The following is a 22,856-nucleotide window of genomic DNA, read 5'->3' as shown; positions in this document are numbered from 1 at the left end:
ACTGTTAAGAAAGGAGAAAAGGCAAATTGACCATCAATTCAAAATTATCAAGGAACATGTTTATTTATTTGAGATCTGGGATCCTGCAAAGGTAAGTAAGTAAGGTAAGCGCTTTTCCAGACCAGGGTCACAAAGCGCTTAAACAATCAAAACAATATTCAATAAAGTATATACTTTAAAGGTCAAGATAACACTGATAACACAACAGGAGTTCCAGAAAATCAAGGAAATGAAATTAAAAAAAAGATTTTTTATTGTTAAAGGAACATTATATTTTGATCTTTTACAAATTGCTGAAAAAAGTCTATTCATATACTTAGTTATTTTGGGCATTGGACCAGGGGTTAAACATCAACTGGATCCTATTCCGAGAACAAATGGATCTGGTTTTGTAAATGGCACAACAGGTACTGGCCACTGCCTTTCACAATTGTATTACGCCTCATGTAAATTCTAATATACTAAGAAACAGTAAATATGGATGTGAAAATCCTAGAAAATTAAAACTTGATTCGATTTTCAAACAGCATAATTCTGTCCTCATCATCAGACAGTCTAGTTAGGGGCTCCTGGAGTCCCCTCGTAACAGCACAGATCAGGGGGGTCGCGGGGGAGGGGGTTACCTCGGGGGTGTAGGAAGCGCCTGCCATGGTCCGGGGATGGCGCTGCCTACAGTCAGAGACTGAGCAGTCAAACTTTCTGTGGAGCGTGTAGCAAAGTTCCGGAGTTCCTGTGTCACGCTTCCATGATCCAACATGCGGACCGTCAACAGCGAGCAGCTCGAGGACTGGAGCCGTTTTTTGAGCGTTTTCGGCGGACTCGTGCTGTGTCGGCGCTCGGCGGCGTGAGGTTTTTGGACCACGTTTGAATCCAACTCTCCTGGACATACAGTGACGACACTCTTCGAGGCATGTAGCCTGATCTCGCAGGGTCTGCGACGATGAATTCCGCGTGTGACAAGGAGCTTTTGTCGCGGAAGCACCGACTCATGGCTGCAGCAGAGCCCGGCGAGGAGAGCCCTCTGCCCGGCAGAACTTCCCGGAGTGACCGCAACGGACTGGCGGGGCTGGTTCACTGTTTCATCTGTGGAAGTGGAGTGACAGCCGGGAAGGAGCTGAGGTTACAAGTCACCTTTCTCAAGGAGAGGATCCCCTTCTTCCCGTTCCTCCAGAACCAGGAGCCAGCACCGGGCGCGAGTGAAGTGAGCCCGGACGGGCACGCGCTGGTGTGCGCTGTGTGCCACTGCTTCCTCGGCGAGCAGTGGAACTCCTTCGAGCGCAGCAGGACCCCCGTGGAGAAGCGCATGTACTGGCTCAAGAGACCGTACCAGTGCGACTCCCGCCGGGTCCCGCAGGAGTGGAACCTCTCCTACGACCTGGAGAGACGGATCCGCCTCGACGGGGGCGCAGACTCAGACTTCTCCTCGTACTCGGACAACGAGAACATGTCCGAGCCAGAGATGGATGTGGTGGCGAAGTGTGTGAAAGTGTCCGGCAAGACGTCGAGGGACGGCGGCAGGAAAAACAATGTCATCAGTGTTAAAAACAGCCCAGACTCCCAGAGGGGGATCCGCTACCCGGTGGGCATTTATGGACCTCAAGGGTCGCCAAAGTCTGACAAACGCAACGCTAAAGTCACGAGTAACGCTTTTCAAAATACAGAGAAGAACCAAGAGACGGTCCTTCTCGGATGCTTTGACAGCCCCGTCCCAGAAGCACCTGTACAGAACAATGGAGTTATTATGCGCAACAGGCGGTGGGCAGAGGAGGGGGGAGTCAGCTGTGGCTCCTCCAGACATCCCTGCCACATGGGGGGTGAGCGTCGACCCGCCTCCTCCTCCAACCACCAAATCGATGAAGACACAAGTGAAGATGCATCATCACGATTGTCAAGACCGGATTCCCTCAACTCAGAAAGTTGTGTCTGCTTCATATGTGGATCCAGCCTCAGACATGATGGTGGCTACAGAGTCAGTGTTCAGAAGCAAGAGAGGGCTCAGGGGGAACCCTTCTTCCCCTTCCTGTGGCTTCACTCTCCTCCCCCAGGTGCGATGGCCATCAGCGCTGCAGGTACCACGCTGGTGTGTGGCAGCTGCCACGCCTCTCTCCTGCAACAGTGGCAGAGCTTCCAGCTGGCAGATGTTCCAGTTCTCCAGCGCCTGTACGTGGTTCCCCTCAACCAGTCTTCTGCTGCCTTCCATCCTCCACAAGAGGGGAAGCCAGCCGAGCAATGTGTCGCCAAAGCCGTGCACCAAGCCTGCTTCCTGTGCGGTCAGGACTGTGCCGGGGATGTCAAGGTGGCGTACGCGGAGGCCGGGGTTGGAAAGTCACGTGGCGTGATGTATTTTCCCTTCATCAACATGCTACCTTGCCCACCCAATGCCCAGAGCTTGAAGAACGGACGAGTTCACTGCTGCAGCAAGTGCCACTTCATCCTGGAGCAGATCTGGAGTGCCTATCGACTCTGCCTCAGCGAGGATCTGATCACTTCCGTCAGCTCTTTTCTGATCAGATACCACGCCGTGACCATCCTGGAGGGGTCCAGGCCGGGTCACTCGCAGACGGGGGCTTCCTCACGGCCCGGCGGGTCAGTGTGCTACTTGTGTGGAGCTGACCTTAGTGCTGGAGCAGAGTGTCAGCTCCATGTCAATCCGCCCGGCCGCTGTGGGGAGAGGGAACCTTTCTTCCCGTTCCTGACCATTCACCCGCCTGCGCCTGGTGCCAAGCCAGTCGATGCCAGCGGTTTAGTGTCAGCCTGCACTCTGTGTCACCACGACCTGCACTCTCAGTGGGCCCAGCACCAAAGCAAAGGTGTTATCTCCTCCACACCTTCCACTGCTGGCCCTCTCGGCAATAACCCACAGCTGCCCAGCTCCCCGTGGGCCCGGCAGTACAGCTGCGAGGGATTTGTGTGCTTCTTCTGCAGGCAGGAGCAGCGACGGCACGGCAGGCTTCGCTCCGTCACCGTGGCACGACTACCTGTCTTCCTGTACGCCCCACGCAGCTCCCGTACGCTCATGGTGGACGACGGGAGGAAGCTCATCATAGGCTCATGTCTGGAATGTAAAGCGATGGTGCAGGTGGGACAGAACATGCAGCATGACGATGAGACACGATTTGTGGCAGCAGACCAGGAGAGACAAGAACATGGGAGAGACTCACCTCAGCTTAAGAAGGTAAGAGTTGTCTTCTCAAAAGTTGTGCATGTTTCTGGTGCCCGCTCACTTATAGATGGATGAACATGTTTTCAAACTGGCTTTCATGAGGAAAGGCCAGCTAGAGTTTGAGCGTCCATGTGTGTCTGTTTATTTGAGTAAGAGTGACTGAGAATGTCTCACCATGTGCTGGAGAGTTTGTTTGGATTCTTCAAGAGTTTTGTCCAAGGAAAAGATGTTCAAGAACAGATGATTCATCCAACTGTGTGATTGGTTTTAACAAGATGAATCATCTTTTAACTCACGGATGATGAACGCTTGCTGTGTTTGATCTTTATTTATGGCTTATACTCGAGAAGTCTGTAAATGCTGAGTGTGCAAAAATAATGCGCTATGCAGTTCATTATGGTTCAAGCTGTATAGCTGTTGTGCTAACATGCTAACAGTCATGTCCTTGGTGGTCATACTGTAGTCAGATATTTTATTTAATTAAAGACAAAGTGGAGCATCTTGGAATAATTTAATGACGTCATTCTGATGAAATTTCTGGATAAATGAATCCAGAGATATGAGAACATATTTGAAGATACAGGTCATTAAGTTGTTTTTTTTTTAATTGAGGATGCTGGTGAAAGGCCACCTGGTTTCCTTTTACAAATAACTTTTTATTTTAAAAACACAAATGGAAAAACAAACAATAATTACTAAACTCGTGGAAACTTAATTATGTTTTATTTTGGTGTTGGTACATTTTTTATGTGCTATTCCGGTGCAAAGGAATATTGAATTTGAATTTAAACTTGAATAAACCGTTATTCAAGATGGGGAAAATGTTTTTATTTATTTATTATCCGAATAACAAAGTATTTGTTTCAACCTTGTATTTTGTAGGCAGTAATGAAATGCTGAAAGGAGGGCTAAATCATAATTCATAAGTAAACGCAGGACAAAAATGACTGAACAGCAGAAGCAGGAGTTGTACCAATGAGGAGTTGTCAAATGTTTTCATTCACTCAAGTGAAACGTATCCCGTGATTGACTCATCATGTCAACGATGACAACAAAATAATACCTTTGCATATTAACATATCTTTGAACACACGCAAAAATGTTGATGTTAATGTTAATTTTCACATTTACTTCAGTCACGGACGCAGCGGAGCGTACATGCAAACACTGACTTCAGCAGATGATTTATATTCATTATGTGCTTGTGTCATGCTGCAGGATGAATTCAGGACTTTGCTGGGAAATATGATAACCACGTTTGTGCTTGAGCAGCCAAGAGAAGTCTGTTACAAATCAGTATTATGATCCGTTTCAGGAGTGAAACACAGATTAATTAATCTTTTATGTAGCTGAGATCCAGTTACCTAATGAACACGGTAATAACCTGTTTATGTTGAAATAAAACTTAATGGCTTGAATTATGAAAAACTGCACGAAGGATGAAGCTGGTGAAGGTCTCTGGGGAGGACTGTGAACCAGTGCAAGAAATAGATGAATATGACCCACTAGAAATCCAACAATGTGTGAGAGAACTGTTTTGCAAAGCTCTAAATAAGTGAGGGCAGGTGTCAAACTCAACAACCGTGAAAGAGCAGCTTGACATGATAAACATCTGAGTTGATTAACAACATTACTACTAATAAGACATACACAGGTGTAGTGCATCATGGGACTTCTTGTACGAGTGTTTTTATTGTTTTCAGTCGATCAGCCTTGAAGGTCAACATGAAGCTGTGGACAACAACAGGTTGACTCTATGTCCTTTTTGAAGCTATTATCTAATGACATCACCTCTCTGACCCCCTAAGTATTCACTCACTTCACCATCGTGAACACAGTTTTTTTTTTTCAATGCAAAATCCAAATCTTAATGTCCCCTAATCATACCAGAGCTATATGAGCTAACATACACAATGTTTTTGTGTATTGACTTATAAAAATATAATCTAATAGAAACTAAACTAGCAGTCTAAAAGTGATAATTATTTGATTTAACTAATGCTGTGATTATTGCACATCCATACAACCACATTCACGCCTAGTAACTTATGACTGGACTGGCTCCAAGTCTCCAACAACTGGGATTCACCTAAAGACGCGATGAAGGAAAATGTTTAAGTGTCTTTGATACAATCACATGTGAATGTTGTTGGTCTGGTCAAGATGGGGGGTCTTTCACTGAACAAAGTAATATTCTGCAAGTCTTGTTTTTGTCCTGCCTGTCTTCAATTTTCTTTAATTCAATTCACCAACTACTTTTAAAAGCTGGTAGAGCTGCTGAAACACTGAGCGATCAGGAACTGAGTTGCAGACTTGGAGGGTCATCAGACGGTTAAGAAATAAGACTGCTGTGTGAGTAAAGTGCTGAGAGAGACAGTTGGCTGTGTGACAGATTATGTCATGCAAAAACACGGCTGACCGTCATGCCACATTGGACACATGGATAACACAATCAACATGTGTGGCTGCTTTGACAAGATAGCACAGCCGTACCACCATCCATCTCACCCCAACACTTTTTTAAGAATGATTTCTGGGTGAAGCTATGCTTTGATTGTTATGACATTCTAAATAGGGAACAACATGCAACACATGTTGGAATCAAACAGCTGACATCCCTGTTAAGTAGCAGTGTCTTCACCAGTCGCCAACTGTGTTGCCACATGAGCGGATGAGATCAGAAGTAAGAATAGGTGTCTCAAGAAAGGCTGAGGTGTTGAGTGTGTGTGTGTGTGTGAAAGGGTACCGGCTGCAGGTGTCCAGTTTTGGCCTGCGTGAGTTTGTGACCTCCCGGTTGTGAGAGTGTCTGTGTTTATACATGTGATTCTGAGGGAAGGGGGCGGAACCAGGAACAGGTGCTTTGTCCCCCAGTGTTTAGTGTTCTGCTTGAGAGGGTCTGTCATCACAGGGGTTCATGCAGTCAGGAGGGAGTGACCATCTGGTTCACTTTAGGCCCGCGTGAGCCTGGACGAGGCTTACAACACACTGAAAAAAATTATTTATGGATTCTGCTTCCATGATCTTGAATGTGATTGCAAATCTAATCTGTACAAGTGGTGTCGTCTTCAATAGCACAGATCAAGATTTTAAACAAGGATAGTGAGCCTAAGCATGAACAATTTTGTTTCATTGTTAGGACAAGTTTTGCTCTTAACTTTCAATTTTTAGACAGCCACATTTTTTCAGAACGAAAACTACACTTCAAAAAACACAGATGACAATGGAATTACTAAATAAAATCCACATTAGTGTGACTGTGCTGGCAAAATATGTTATCGGACACCGTAGCTCTGAATTCTGGAATACTGCTAAGCTCACACGACTTGTAAACTTGTGGTTCAGATGCCAAAGTGATTTGTCACTAAGGCTGCAGGTTTGATTCCTGCTCAGAATTTGTGGTCGTGGAAGTTATTTTTGTAATTTCAGTGCCAATTAACTTTTGTGTCCTTTTGCGTCAATGCACTTACAGGATACTAATTGTCTTGAATAATACACATGGCCAGCCATTGAGGACCTTTCGACATGTTAATCACATGTACTTAGCTGGAACAGATGTCATCTAACGTGTTATTTCCAAATGGACACCTAGTTTAGCAGCCTGACATGTAGATGACACTCCACCAGACCTGGAGAGTTTGTCAAACAGAAGCAAGTTAAAATCAAATAGTTCAGTTCAACAGTTCACTATTTTTACACTTGGAAACATTGTTTCCTTATCTTCCTAAACCGGTTTCCTTTTCTGGAGGGTTTTTTTCTCCCCATAATAACCTTTACATTTTTATATATGGTAATGTGGCGGGCAGAACATATAAAAATCCAAGAGTTAAGGCAGTGATTTTCCTGGATACAGAAGAAAAATGAGTTGAAAACTCAAGATTGTGTGGAGAATACCGTAACACAGATGTGTCTATGAAGTATGGGCTGTTTGTTGTTTACTTTGATTTCCTGTAGAGAAAACAACATGCTTGTGAGAGGGTTTTGTGAGCAATGTTGAAGGGTCAGATGTTGTTGTTGGATACAGAATGTGTATTTGTACACATGAAAAATTGACTTTATTGATATTCTATTGTTTATTCTATTTGTGTTTGTATTTTCGATTTTTGCTTGTCTTTCCTGGAATGTAAAGACTGATTTTCTCCCGGGTGCACGCCTCATATCGTGTACAGAAGGTGTTTTCTGTTCTAGAAATTAAAGTGGTCATTTATGTCAGCATAGCCAAAAAAGATTAATTGAGTTCTGACAGAACAGATGAACATGAGTTATATATCTTGAGGGAGGTAAAGTTTGACTAGTATGTTGATGATGTGCTTCTCATTCTAATCAATGCCATGAGCATAATAAATAATAGTAAAAGCTGATAAATCATTGGTCCACAGCAGAGCGTGAGGCAAGTCTCCAATCAAGTCTCCAAGCAAGTCATCAAGCCAGTCTCCAAGCCGGTGAAGTAATACGCTCATCTTGCCTTCTACTGCTCACCTGACGGAAATTCAGTCATCTGCAGAATCCCACATTAGGTCGGCAGTTGAGTTGTCGCCTCATCATCTGGGCAAAGTTCACATCATGTAAAACCAGCTGGATTCAAAGCCTTCCTGAGGTCCAGAGATAAGACTAGTGAAATAGATTGTCAAGGAGAAAGTCAGGCCCCAGGGCCACATGCAGATGTGTATCTGTGTGTCCCTTACATTATTAACACACTATAAAATTTGACAGGAAATGGAGTAAAATCATATTTTCATGTTTTGTTATGATTTCCAACAATTCAAAGACTCTTTAGGTGGATTGTTTGCAGCCTTTAATATACAACTACTGTGTTGATGTAATTGTCTCTTAAATAAAATCTTGGACCTCTATTGTACTCATCAGTATGTGTCTGTTTGTACAAAACCCCCCTATTCGCACACTCCAGTGTGATTGGTCAATCAAGGGTTGTCACTGTGCATCATCAATCTCGGAAGTCTCCAACTCCAAGGCACTCGTTGTATAAACAAAACTAGCCTGATTAAAGCAGGCTTGAGGAGGAGTGAAGACCATTAATATGTCATAATGGACTCTGCTCTCATAACCTCTCGTTCGTTGAGATTTCAGACGCTGAAGAACTTTGTAAAGTAATCAGTTCAAAACATCATCATGATGAGAGACTTACTGCAGAGGAAGACTTCAACGTTTGAAACATGTGACTGAGTGAGGAGAGTTGTCTATAAAAAAAATAAAGGGAAAGTAATAATGATAAGTTTTACATGTATTTAAATGCTTTGAATTTTAACTTAATTTGATATCTCCACCATATCCAAGATCAGATGCCATCTCTGAACACACAGCTGAAGTCAAGTCACTTCCTGTTCCATGTGATGCTTCACTTTTCTCGCTGGTGCATGACAGACAGAGTGTGTTTCACAGGCAAGCCTCTGGTATTTGAGGATTTAATATTAAAGCTGCTGAAGGTGGATTTCCATTTAGACACTAACCCATAATCACCCTCTTCCTGCACGCGTCAATCCCTACATTCCTGGTGTTATTGGCATGAAGCGATCACATCCTGCGGTGCCAAGCAGACCATGTTTGACTCCACACTTATATGGTACATGATAGAAAGAAGTGGACAATTATGGAAGATATTTCATTTTACATCTCCACAATGGTCTCACTGCTATTTCAAGTTCAACCAAATTCTCACACTTATGTTGTGATCTGTTCTTCCTCCCAGTAAACCATCTGCAGCCTTTAATAGTTTGTCATCTCTGGTGTTGCTGAAGCTCTAAAGATGTAACCTGATCAGAGAGTACAGTGTTAATTCACGCACAGATTCTAATCTATGGAGCTTGTGTAGTGTGACCATTGGTTTGTTTTTTGAACTACTGCGACAAGAAAATCAGTGAAAAACATTCTCAGCCATGAAACTTCTTGCTCCTGTTGTAGTGAGGATGCCACACATTTCATTCACATCTCTGTCAGCCAACAAACCCCCCGTTTCTTTCATTGTACTACAGTTATGTGTTTAACTGGACTGTAAAATCATAGATGTTGCAATTTCCTTTGGAGACATTTCAACCACTGCAGTCCAGAAAAATACAAATGTGAGTTTTCCAAGCGTCCGAGAAACTGATATTCCCAGCAGGCTGTCATACAACAGTTATGTATTGAGGATGATGACTGGATCAGTTGATGATTTGTGCAGATACCACTAAAGTTCTTCGCATTGTTCCCCTTAAATGTTTTCATTTTGCTTCTTAAGAACCACATTTGACTTGTGTTGGGTTTTTTTTTATATATCCAGGCGGACATTTACTGGCATTATAATTATTATTATTGTTTTATTTTTGTGACGATTGATCAAGTTTATATACCTGTAAATGTTTGCTAGCTCTTTTTGGCTAGGTGAAACTAACTAAATAATGTAAAACTAAAAAAATAATAGTTATTGTCCTTTTTAGGTAACAGTGGCCTAGTGGTTAAAATTGGCAAAATTGTTGCTGCTTCGCTTCAGCTAGAGCATTGTTTCTTAACCAGGGTTCGATCGAACCCTAGGGGTTCGGTGAGTTGGTCTCAGGGGTTCGGCAGAGCCTCCGCGGCGGAGGTCCGGACACACCTGAATTATCGTATAAATTTGTGATGACACACCGCGCTTGGCCATCACTGGCTGCAGATGATCATGCTACACTGTTTGGCCAATCCGTGCTGAATTTAGTGTGCTCAGTAGTCAACATGCAACTGTCGTGTTAGTAGGTCGTGTGATTTCTTTGTTAATATTTTAATCCATACTAACTATGTTGGGAAAAAGAAGAAAGTGGTCGGATGAATATGTACAACATGGATTCACATGTATCACGGAATGTGATGGAAGTGAGCGTACTATCTGCATGATATGCAACGCCAAGTTGAGCAACTCTGGTCTCGCACCGGCAAAACTAAAGCCTTTAGACGGGGTTATGTTAAACAAGATTTAATCTCCAGAAACATATCATATACATATCTATGTCTTGAATTAAAAAAACATTTTTACTTTTCACTAAAGAGGGGTTCGGTGAATGCGCATATGAAACTGGTGGGGTTCGGTGCCTCCAACAAGGTTAAGAACCACTGAGCTAGAGGCAGTTTGCAGCATTACTGTGTGAAGTTTCTATGTTTTTGCCTGTGTTTTGTGGGTTTACTGTGAGGAATTAATGTGGTTTATTTAACTGATCAATAACCCATGAATATACATCTCAAGTAACAAACCAATGAAGTTTAAGTATCATGTTGATTGTGGAAGTGGTAAACTTTTGGTGCCTGCTTCCTCTCATGGAGGATTTGATATATCTTTGTTCACAAGTAAAGGAATGATGAAGAGATAGTTTCACATGGCTCTGGCACGGAGCAGACACTGGTGCAGAAGAAAATGAAAAAACGACAACTTTTATTCAAAATCGGAAGATTCTTTTATGATGACCTTCATGATAGTTCAAGAACATCCTGAAGAACATGGCTACTGTTAATAAGGCTCATGATTGTGCCAAGTGATCAGGTGTGTGTGTGTGTGTGTGTAGTAGAGGCTCTTCTGTTTGTAGCGTACAACATGTAAAATTATCCTATATATGGCAGTACATGAAGACTCGGTCTTTGGCTGCAGTAAGTCTAGAGGAAAGAGTGTAATGAAACTATAAGTTTTCCTCACCAGCTGCTGCCGTGGTTGTCGCAGACTCACGTTAAAATGCATGGAGGTCCGCTTCATGCAACACACTCCGATCAACATCGACATGCTTAGCAGCTGCAAGAGAGTGTGTTTGTGCACGCGTCAACCAGGTGGTGGAGAGCTTTGACAGGTGTTTGCTCTCGAGCTGGCAACTGCAGCTGGATCTTACCACAGCTTTGTGTGTGTGTAGGTGTGTGTATGTGTGTCTGTGTGTGTGGCTAATATGTGGGGCAGCACAGTAGCTGCGCTGCTGTTTTGCAGGTATTTATCTTGTAACTTATGCTTTCAGTCTGCTCATTAGAAGTTTTATGGAGTGTGCAAGGTGAAGGAGCCTTTTAGCCACTTGTGTCTGTTTTCTGTATTTATTTAGTTGTTGACAATAGAAACATTGTTTTTCTATTTGTTTAATAAATAAGAGTTAATACACGTATCGATCCATAAATGAACCAGCAACTTATTTATTAGGATAGTCAATATTAAAGGATAATTAAAAAAAATCAGTACACATTTATTTTAAAGTCGATTTGAAAATCTGTATTTGTCCCTTGTGTTATCTCTGGGTTAAGGTGGAATCCAGGGAGGCTTTTCACCTTGAACCAGAGGCCACACTAGGGATGCCACAAACACATTTGTTTTTTGCTCACCGGGTCACCTTGACCCAGAGATAACACAAGGGTTAAAAGTAGGTAAGTAAGTAAGTAATATTTATTTTGTCTAGACCAGGGTCACAAAGCGCTTTAACAATCAAAACAATACTCAAAAAAGTACATACTTTAAAGATCAAGATAATACTGAGAACAACACAGGAGTTACAGAAAATTAAGGAAAAGCCTGAACAAATAGAAACGTCTTAAGATGTTTCTTAAAGGAGTCAGTAGACTCCATCAAGCGCAAAGAGAGAGGAAGATTGTTCCAAAGCTTAGGAGCAACAGCCTGAAAAGATTTCTCTCCTCTGGTGGTTTTCCGCACAGTATCAAACAACCTTCAGCTGGTGTGTGAGTAGAGACAAATTAAAATCAAAAATGGTCATCAGTTGTAGGTACAATCCAGCGCACAAGTAAAACTCAAGATCTCATGCCAAATCTGACCCACTAAGTCATTTAAGTAAAGCGGTGCATCTTGTGCACTGATGGACTAACAGTTATTTAAATAAAGGTTTCAATTTGATCCTGCTTCTCCATCCAGTATTTCGAGACTGTTGCAGTCGGCTGACGGGAGCTATAAGGACAAGTGAAGGTGTAAGCTTGAGCTCCAAATAGACCCACATAGTGGACTAAATATATTAGTCATACTACACTTGGCGCACTGGCTCTGGCCAACCAGCTGTTGGATCACTTTGCGCTTCCTCGGTCGGCCAACCAGAAGAGAGATGATGATTAGCATTACTAGTGATCAGCGCAGACCTTTTGGCTGAGGGAGACTTTCCCCTTCCCGTCTTGGATTACTTCCTTCACTCCATTAGGAGCTCTTCTTGGCGCTGACCCTACAACCCCCTCGTGAAGTCCAGCCACCTGGTATCAGGCAGCTTGACTTGCCAGCTCCAGGACAGCTGCTATGACTGAAGAAGAGCTTTGGAATGAGCCTCCTCTGGACCCGCTGACTGGAGGACAATACGGCTGAAAGACTGTTCTCAAGATCTGGTCCACTCATATCAACCACAAACATTCAGCTCTGAGTGCACACTCTTTGAGCAATCATGGCCACCACGAAAGGTTAGCCAGGTGGTTTATAAATCTATAGAGATCAAATGGACATGCATGAGCTCAGACAAACACATAAATATAGTCTAGAGTTACTAAGACTTTGTGAATAGTTTCCACTGGTCACACACGAGCATGTCAGTGCTGTGAGTCAGATTGAAACTAAGATAGTTCCTGCATGTGTTAGACTATAAATGTGTGGGCCTGTTGTCACACTCGTCCATTGAAAACCCTCTCACACTCCATGAGAAACATTTTGATCGCGACAAACAATTCCAAGTGTAAATATAACTTTATCTTTTCTTAAAATAGACGCTGAACACTGGGGAGGATTGTAGCTATTCTGCAGTTTTCTTCATCTTCTGATGAATGTGTCAAAAAAGGCTACAACATGTCGTTGACGAGCGTCGTGATCGGACAGGATGGAAGTGGCTCATGTACATGTACTGTAACTCATGGATCCTCGGCACAGACTCAATGTTATGTTGTGCTCCTGTTGTTGCTCCATCAAGCTTCTATTGACAACACCTGACTTCACGATACTCAATTGGAGTCGGAATTTGAATTTTATTAAGAGAGATAAAGTTAATGATTGAAGTGATTTCAAATGCATTTTGTGGTTTGTGAGTATTTGAAACATGATACTGGAGCCGTTGAGAAGTCATGTAAAAAGCGTCATAATTTGAATTATAAAGCTAAACTGTGTTTATTTTTCAACTTAAAAAACAGTCTTAAAAAACAGAGGTGAATCAGTGCATTGTGAGTGCATGAATGGCGCAACTATTTTCACAATGAAATGTTGAAACGACATTTCCTTCATGTTACTGTTTGTTGCAGTTCACCGTGAATGCCTTTAACCAAGTGAGAGTCTGTAAAAGGGAGAGCAGTGTGGAGGGTTCAGGCAGGAGGCCAGGAAGAAAAAGTGGTTCCCCATGAACTGACATTTAACCTTGCTGCACCGTTAATGAGGCCGCAGGACAATAACGAGGCAAAGTAGCAACATTCATTGGCGAGATTATAGACACGGTTTATGTCTTCACCAGAGCAATGACACGGTGCACAGAGAGGAGGAAGTCTTAAGCCAGGGTTATGGAGAGTTGAGGAGGAGATCAAAAACCCTCTGGTTGTGTCTCAAATCTATAAAGTTAAATGAAAGATGGAGATCAAGATGTTGAGCTATAAAAATAGATCTGGGCTCATGGTAGGTGTCAAAGGTCTTCATTCTTTCAGTCTTCATCCTCTTTAATCGGCCGCCTGCTTCTTCTTTGCTTGTTTTCTCTCTTCATCTCTCCCTGTGGTATTAGCGGGGCCACATGTTGCCGGCCTCTCCTGCTGGTGTGAGCCCCATGGCAGGACTGGCTCCAGGCTGCCGCGGAGCTGTGTGTGCCTGCGTACCTAAGAAAGAGCGTGCTGTGTGTGTGTGTGTGTGTGTTTGCATGTGTTTGCGTGCGTGAGCCACTAACACGGTAACCTGATCGCGGCGCGCCTTAGCAGTACAGAGTGAAGCGGCGCTGTGATTTATCCCGCGGGCCCAGCAGATGGCTGCAACAGGAGTTTGTTTAAGTTTGCTTCAGAGCCGGGCAAGCAGCCAGAAGCATAGAGAGGTCCTGCCAGAAAAATGTTCACTGACTCTGGATGCCTAACCACAGCTCTCCCCCTCTCCTCTCCCTTGCTGCCTCCCCCTAACCCCTCACAGCCCCTTTAGTTCAACACACACACAGACACACACACACTCGCAGACTTACTGTCGCTATTCTCCATTTACCACTTTCTTATTTCTCTCTTTCCGCTCATCTGCTTCACACACACGTACACACAGCCTCACGAACACACACTCGTTTGTTTGTGCGAGTGTTTCAGTGATAGCCCAGTGTAGACATGACCTCACACCACAGGAGGGGAATTTGATAGTGTGAAGTCTCTGCTGCAGAGATGCTAAACCACAAGTCTGAGGATGTTAAAACTCCAATTTTCTTGAATTTGGTTGTTTTTAAAGCTCGTAACGTTTCCATGTTTCCGTTGTTGTTTTGGTCTGAATGCACGAACATACATGTGAAGTGTTTAACGGTAAGATTTTAGCTCTCAGTGAGTTAATGCACGCAATAAAGTTTTTTAGATAACGTTTTTAGATCACTTTTTATGAAGTACTTTTCTGCGTCCAGACCTGGTCTACTAAAATCATCAATCAACAGAAATGTTTTATTGTTGACATAAAATCAGCTCAATTTTTGTTAACTTGGTTGAATATTACAAACTCAGTGCCCAAAGACAACAACCGCAAAGTCATTTTAGTGGCCACAAGAGCTTGAAAATTCATTTTAGCAGTTTAAAACTGATGCAAAGAAAAACACCAAAAGAGATTTGAAAGGTGTTTTAAAATGAAGACCAAATGTCTCTCATGTTACTGTAAATGATGTATATATTGCCTCTATAGCCGAGGAAGTTATAGGTAGAGATACAGTTGGGGAACAATTTATGCAATGTAAGTCATATTGGATGAAAGAAGATTTCTATTATGTAATGAGGTTGTGTTATAAGAGATCATTTGTGTGTTTCAGTAGTAAGTAACAACAAATAACATATTTGCTTGTATTTATAAGAAAAAAACAACACATTTAAACCTCCCAATTGTCCTTATTAGGTATAGGTTTACAAGTTGTCGGAACATAGTTATTCTTATAGAGAAATACTTAAAAAAACGTCAGTGTCTAATTATATGTCATGATCTCCACTAAGGGTTTAAACGTGTTTACTGTTCTACAGAGATCTATAAGCTCAGCAACTTGTCGACTATAGCAAATTCCTTGCAGGCATGGAATGGTTTGCGTGTTTCAACGCTGTTTAGTGCGTTTGTCCTTTTCTTATGGAAGACATGTGGTCCACTTGATGAATGATTAATTCATCTCAACATAATTGTAAGAAATCGTCTCACATGATTCTGATTTTTTTCTTCTTCACGTAGGAATAGTTAGACCATGAACTTTCTGAAACCAACAAACTGTAGGGGCAACACAATACACACATATACTGTATATAGACTACTGAACAGCATCAACAACAAAACTGTGAATTTCACTTGAGTTGCCTCAACCTATTTTCCTTGAGCCAGCTAAAGAAATGCTGCTTGAGAATCTGCTGTCCAGCTGGTTGTGGCTTCATGCTGGGACCAGTTTTTGGCAAGTCATGCATGGCTGTTGTTGATGAGTAATTTACTGCACAATATTTTGTAGCTCACTAGCTGACATGTCCACATACCATTTTAGAAAAAAAAAAAAGCCCTGAAAAAGTCCAGACAATTAATGCTCCTGAAGAGAGGAAGTGAGGGTCAGAGGTCAGATAGTTCAGGATCCCACTAATGAATATTATTTTTGTCAAGGACTCGCTTTGCTCGCACAGATGTTTTCTCTCCATTGAATAGAGGCTAAGGTGAGCTTGTGTTGACTTCACTTTTCTCACTTTGTGTTTATTTTTTTATTCACAAAATAGCGAGACATTTGGGTTTCTTCATTTCATTAAGTGTGTTTTGTAAGCAAGTAAAGGTTATTAAATTGAGGTCATTGCAGTGCTTAAATGCAAAAATATTATTAATTATTTTGCAGGACAAGAAAAAGAAAGACATTTTATCTGTCAGTCTTCTCCATGATCAGTTTGATCATTTAAGCCAGTATGGTTGGCTCAAATACAGTCGAAGGCCACACTTGAAACCTGAAACAAGTTTTGTCCCCATGTCAGGGGATAGAAGCAAAACTTGAATCAAACTTGAGTTTTTCCTTTATACGACAAATGAGGACACATTGACACACACAAATATAAAATATGTTTATCTTGGGATCCTCTAATGAGGCATGTTTGATGACATGATCCACCGTCTCTTGTTCAGCTGAAGACTAAACAGCGAGTTCCTCATTTTCTCCTTCCCCGGGCTTCAGACAGACTGACGCTGACTTCCAAATGATTGGACGTTGTTTGACACTCACTCAATGTGGAACATGTGTCTTCGGTGCTGGACTGATAGCAGGCTTTGGATTGGCTCCCACACCGCGCAGCCCCACAGGTGTCAGCGCCGCTCAGGGTTGTGTACAGTTGTGTGTTTGTCTAAGATGTTCAGACAGTGGAAGCTTTCATGTTTGTCCGTACACATATGAGAACGTTTGGAGTGGCGGCGCGTCAGAAAGTGAATATCGACCCGTGTAGATCAAAGTCTGTTGTTTCCCTGTACTTGGCCGAGTCAGTGTGCTCTGAGTGAGCTGCTTTTATGGAGTGTTGCTGAGCCGGTTAGTGGTCTAGTCCTGCATGCATGCTGTGGTCCTGTTGGATCTCTATGATCGGCTGTTAAACCTGACTGACAGCTTGCTTTACAAGCTGCTATACATCAACCCGTAGATCTGCTGCAGCCGTGGGAACACAGACACATTTGCTGGTGTGTGTGTGAGTCAGCAAGTAGTGGAGGTCAGTCTGGAGTAGATCAGGGCTAACTGCAGAACGATAAGGCCTGACGACCTCGTGAACTCGCTCTGAGGAGGTCATCTCAAATTACACTAAGCCAAATGTTCTTGTCTGCTCACATCAGAACAGGAAGCAGTCAGCTGGAATTGAACACTTGTTGAGAATCAAGTGCAGGGAGGTTGTTCGGATCCCACAATTCATCTATTAGTTTACACTTCTTGTTTATTTCTATATTTTCTATATTTATTTATATAGCGCTTTTCGAGACCAGGGTCACAAAGCGCTTAAACAATCAAAACAATACTCAAAAAAGTACATACTTTAAAGATCAAGATAATACTGAGAACAACACAGGAGTTCGAGAAATTCAAGGAAAAGCCTGAACAAATACTCACACAAGCTCGATGTTCGGGACTTCCAGGTGGATTTAAGAAGTGTGCCAAAGGTTTCACATTACACTTGTATGGCTGCTCACTGTTGCTGCTCACACGCTGCTTCATTGATGAGATTGTTTGTAGTGTTTTGTAAATGAGGCCCTTGGCAGAGGTATACACTTTTTATTGATTAGCTGTAATAACTGACTGTCATTTTCAATGAGGCTAGATTGTTGTCAAATGAGGTTTGCTGCTTTTCCTCCACAAGATTAGTATGTTCTGGAGTAAAATGAAATTGTTCAAGCTTCTATAAATATATTTAAGAAGTACAAAAGTGAAACAGCAGTAGTAATCTGTCCTTTTTTCTCATGATATCCTGAAAATGTCATTGACATTTTTCAAGTTATTTTTTCAGTTAGAACACAAAATCAGAAACCTGATAACTTCAGAATCTGAATTCTGGTATAGTTGTGTGTTTATTGTGTTGTTGCAGTTCTTAAATATCTCCACCTTCAGGGGAACTTCATAGCTGCTGATGACGTCAGAATAACCTCCACCAAACAAGGATCACCTTTGATTGTGTTTGTATTTTCCACCTTCTGTCTCCTTAATTCCAAATCTTCCCACTCCCGTCACTCACTGCCTCGACCCGTCTCCCGTCAACCTCCCTGGCGCCGACTCTTTATTTTCCTCTACGGAGAACCAGATTTAATGTTCCAGAGTTTACTTTCTACAAGTAAATGTCATTTTTCTTCTCTTTTCTACAGCAACATGCTCAGGATTAATGCACAGAGCATCAGTTGCTCGCTGGAACATTACTGTGTGTGTGTGTGTGTGCGTGTGTGTGTGTGTGTGTGTGTGTGTGTGTGTGTGTGTGTGTGTGTGTGTGTGTGTGTGTGTGTGTGTGTGTGTGTGTGTGTGTGTGTGTGTGTGTGTGTGTGTGTGTGTGTGTGTGCGGTGTGTGTGTGTGTGTGTGTGTGTGTGTGTGTGTGTGTGTGTGTGTGTGTGTGTGTGTGCACGAGCCCAGCACAGATGTTCTCTGCAGCTCCAGCTCTCCTGCAGTAGTCCTCCCTCTCCCCTTGCAGAAAAAAGGGAAGTGTCTAATAAAAGGCGGGTGTATGAGCCGAAGTGAGTCATACACACAAACACACTGAACAAGAGTCGGCCTCCCTGGATCCTGGGAGAGAGAGTGAGCGAGTGCAGCAGGAAGCGGGGAAGGAGGCCGTGCCAAGCTGGAGCTGAATTCCTGCCAAGAGTCTACTTGTTTGCTCGTCTGGCTGGAGCCAGAGGCTGACCTTATTAGCTTGGAGGGCAGCCGTCTTATTAAAACACATCTGGCGCTCAGGGAGCCCAAATAGTCCTCATATTGTCTTCCTGCTCGCTCCTGACCTTGCGTTACCTAGCAGGAATGCTGACGAGGGCTTCACGCATCTGTTGAGAGTTTCACCGGGGTCTCTCTCCCCCCTTCCCTTCCACCCTTGCTGTCTATGCTGGCGCCTGCACGGTAGCTCTGTGGGACCTGTTTTTTCTCCCCCCCCTATTTTTCCTCTTTCCTCCCACCTTTTCAGCGCTGCCAGCACACTTCTGTGTAGCATCCCCCCCCCCGACCCCCCATCGAGAAAAAAGTTGTTTTCCTGCCAGGCTGTGTGGACACAATTATTCCTGTGAGCATTTGTTTTATGAGCGGCTGTAACCTGCTTGTGTTTATACTCTTCTTTGATGGATTTTTTAGGGTGTGAATTGTACCGCTTGCCACTCTTTATTGTCTTTTGGGAGTGAATTTCACAGTATGTACTGGACGGACAGTTGTTCCAGACAAGCAGATGTCTTCCCAGTTGGTGACACGTCTGGTTGGTCAACTCAAACAATTGATCAAATAAATATTCTGATCTCCATTTGATTACTATATTGACCAGCAAGTGGGATGAGATGTTTCTCTTCTCCATCAGCCATCTTGCTTTTTTAACTTTGAATTTCTATTTGCACTTGCAACCGATGACCAGTGGGTGGCAGTGTATGTCATGACAAGCTGGTGATCACAGTTGTGCAACTTTTAAAAGAAAAAATACGAGGGTAACTTTAGTATTTTTTAACTTTAGTGGCATTATTCATCTTGCTTTACTGCCCATCATCCATGGAAAGCCCTCTTGCTCTTCCGTGAGCTGAGAGGAAACACTGTTTCATCACACTTTCATCCTGGCCTCAGATCTGTCACATAAGAATCTGTTTCAATGTTCTCGGCCTCACCTCCTCAGGAAATCCTTTTCTAAATTATAACTTATTTTAGGATACGTTTTGTCACACTTAAAAAGACCATGAAACTATCGTTAATCATATTTTCTGAATATATATCTCCATATTTTGTAGCCACCTTCTTCTACACTTATTATAAACATGTGCTGGTAACTGTTTCTTTCTGCTGGAGTTTGACCTTTGACACCATTGAATCCTCCAATTTCAACTGTGTGATCTCAGCGACCTCAACCCCTTTAAACCTTCATTAGCCGGCTACAAAGCCCAGTAGACTGACGAGGAGTGAGACCGATACGATGAACTGATCACTATTTCCTCTCTTCTTGAGTGGACATCAGGGGGAAGTTGTGCAGGACTGTGAGGCCTAGAACCCATAAACAAGAGCAATATCATTTTAATGAGCACACAACTTGTGTATATAATGACGGGGTTGGACTCCACATATTGCGCTGAACATCTGTTTGCAGATGGAGTCTGGATTCACTCAGCTCACTCATAACATCACTCATCTTCTTCCCCTCTGCCTCTTCTCTCATTCCGTGGCTGCGCTGGACATCTTGCTTTCTTTTCAATCCATCTGGTGTTTGTGTGTGAATGATAATGTGGCCCTGCTCTGTCTCCACACTTTGTGCATGTCTCCACTTTTCTCACACTCAAGCACTTTTTCGCTTTCACTTCTTCCTCGGGGCTTGTAACGCCTGCTCTGAATACAGAAATAGATTCTGGTTTACATGAAAAACTTGGTCTTTTCCATGTTGTAACTATTTATTAATATAGAATAATATCAATGATCTTGATATTCAGTAATCATGCTATTTCAAGGCTACTGCTTTACAGGGTTTTTACAGTATTTTTCAGAGTACGTTACGTAATTGTGGGCTGAGTTTCAGGAAGAAGTTTACTCATTTTCACATCCTACTGGATGGCACTAGTCGTTCAATCTTGGCTTTGATAAACAATTTAAATGGAACCTATTGTTTTTATAATTAGGATACTGTTTCATGAAGCTTGGACAACCATCACTATAACTAGGTGGAGCTCTCAGCTAATGAACATTCATGAAACATTGTCCTAAATATCTGAGCCCACTAGATGGCAATCGTAATCTTTGTAATGAGTGAAAATCTGGTGAAGCTTCTTTTTGATTTTCATCCCTCACAAATATGTTGTCTGAAGCTGATTTTAGTTTGATGTATAATTTTCTGCCTTATCATAAAACTAAATAGTATGTACTTAATTCGCTCTTAGGCGATGCCTTCACTGTAACTATTGATCTCCATCATTTATGTCTAAAAGAGTGGAGAACTGTTCCTTGCATGTAGATGTTAGAGATGTATAGTTTTTCAACTTTTCACATTTGAAACACACACCGTTCTGAAACCTTTTGTCTTCAGTTCCGTGCATGAAGCGTGTGTCGTACTCCGGGGTATTAGTGCGAGACAAAAGAAAGTGCGTGAGGGAGTGTTGACCAGATTCCGTGCATTCCTTCACTTCCCTGCCCACTTCAAAAACTCCAGTCCTCCAGGGGACATCACAGCATTGTTACGCTCCACATCTGACGATAAACATGAAACACACTCTGGATGGAATTAATCAATCAAAACATGTGCGGTGGTCTTGGTGTGCAGGGGGTTTCTTCCTTCCTACATTGACAGAAGAAATGGCACAGCTTCCTCTTCACTCTTCCTGTTGTTCCACTGGTGTCGAATGGAAAACTTGACACCCAAAAGACACTTTAATGTTCCTTAATCTTTCCTGTCAAGGATGAAAACAATTTGTCGTTCATTCTCAAAAACACACTTGACTGACTGAATCTGTGCAGGTATGGATTTGCAATACTTTGTGTGTGTGTGTGCGTGCGTGCATGCATGTTGGTGCATGCGTCCATGTGTGTGTCGCAGCATGGGAACAGCTGTTCGGAGCAGTGCCGGCCACACACACATGTATCTGATTAGCACTTGGTGACTCCCTCCCTCCTGCCCTCACTGCTCACCTCCCTCACATTTCAGCGGGGGCCGCGGCATGCTGGCGGCACCAATAATTTTAATGCCTAGTCTGAGACTGCCAGGAGCACAAGCACGAGACTGCACACACACACACACACACACACACACACACACACACACACACACACACACACACACACACACACACACACACACACACACACACACACACACACACACACACACACACACACACAGACTCTTGCAAGAGAGGGAGCGCAGAGCTCTCATTCCTTGATCTACTTCTTTCCTTTTTTTTCCTCCTCTCTTTCTCTCTTAATCCCTGACCTTTTCTTCTCCACCCTCCCTCCCTTGTTTTTTACCCTAACAGGTTCAAAGGTGACTTGGTATGTTGTGTCAGCGACACTATTTCCCTCCGAAATGTTACATGTTGTCTCAGCCTATACATTCTGTTGCAGACAGACAATATCTCATGGTCATTGTTTCAGATTGTTAGATGACAACAGTAATTGAGACACATGTTAATAATAATATTAATATTCATTTATTTATAACACATGTAAAACATTTTCCCATCTCAATGATAATTCCCGATAAAAATGATCCTTTTACTTTACTTTACTTTTACTACCCGGTTACAGACATAACACATCCATTTATGTTTTTAAATGAAATATCTCCAATTAAATATAAACATTTACAGATTATAATCATTACATTATAACTATGAATAAAGATTTCCCCTCAATTAATATGACAATTGTAAAAAACTGAAAAAATAATTTGAACAGTATACCTCATATAGAATGTTATGTTGATACATTAATATCAAATTGTGTGTGATTTTGCCTGATAAAGTTGGCTCCTGCAGAGGTTTGAGGTCTGTATCTGCTGTCTCTGATGTCCCTAGACTTTAAAAGGATTATATATAATTTAACCAATAAAATACAGTTGCTTGTCATACTGTATGTGTTGTATGTTTAAGCTTTTCTCTTGACGTTTCAAACAGTGATCACCCGAAAATCTTCTTATCTGAGCCAACTTCAAATTGAATTATACTCTGCTATACTTCTGTCAACACACAATATCATCTGTTAATTCTGAATTCCTATTTAATTTTAATTTGAAATATTGTTTCATGAGAGTCAGTTTTATGAGCCGCCACCAGGGGGAGGTAGAACTCCACTCGACACGCACACGCACACACTGGAGGGGACCATCAATAAATAGGCTTGACAGCGTCTACCTGGTTATTGTTGTGCTGCTGGAAGGTTTCTTAGTGCA

General features: G+C 42.6%; 1 protein-coding gene across 3 annotated transcripts in view; it reads left to right on the top strand.

Annotated features, from left to right (window-relative positions):
- Positions 1 to 610: 610 nt before the first annotated feature.
- The window catches only part of gse1b (Gse1 coiled-coil protein b), a 145,467-nt gene continuing 123,221 nt past the window's right edge, over positions 611 to 22,856 (top strand). For 2 of the 3 annotated variants that reach the window (XM_087792918.1, XM_087792917.1), the window contains exon 1: positions 612 to 3,175. In XM_087792918.1, coding sequence (XP_087649044.1) covers positions 941 to 3,175 — 2,235 coding nt within the window. In that variant the 5' untranslated portion in view covers positions 612 to 940. Of the gene's footprint in view, positions 3,176 to 22,856 lie in introns of all 3 variants that reach the window. The other variant, XM_087792919.1, reaches the window with a different exon arrangement.

Source organism: Callionymus lyra, chromosome 6 (assembly GCF_982586985.1).
Source record: "Callionymus lyra chromosome 6, fCalLyr1.hap1.1, whole genome shotgun sequence".
Lineage (NCBI taxonomy): Eukaryota > Metazoa > Chordata > Actinopteri > Syngnathiformes > Callionymidae > Callionymus > Callionymus lyra.
The sequence above is the reverse complement of the archived record's forward strand: the minus strand, read 5'-3'. Positions and strand labels throughout refer to the sequence as shown.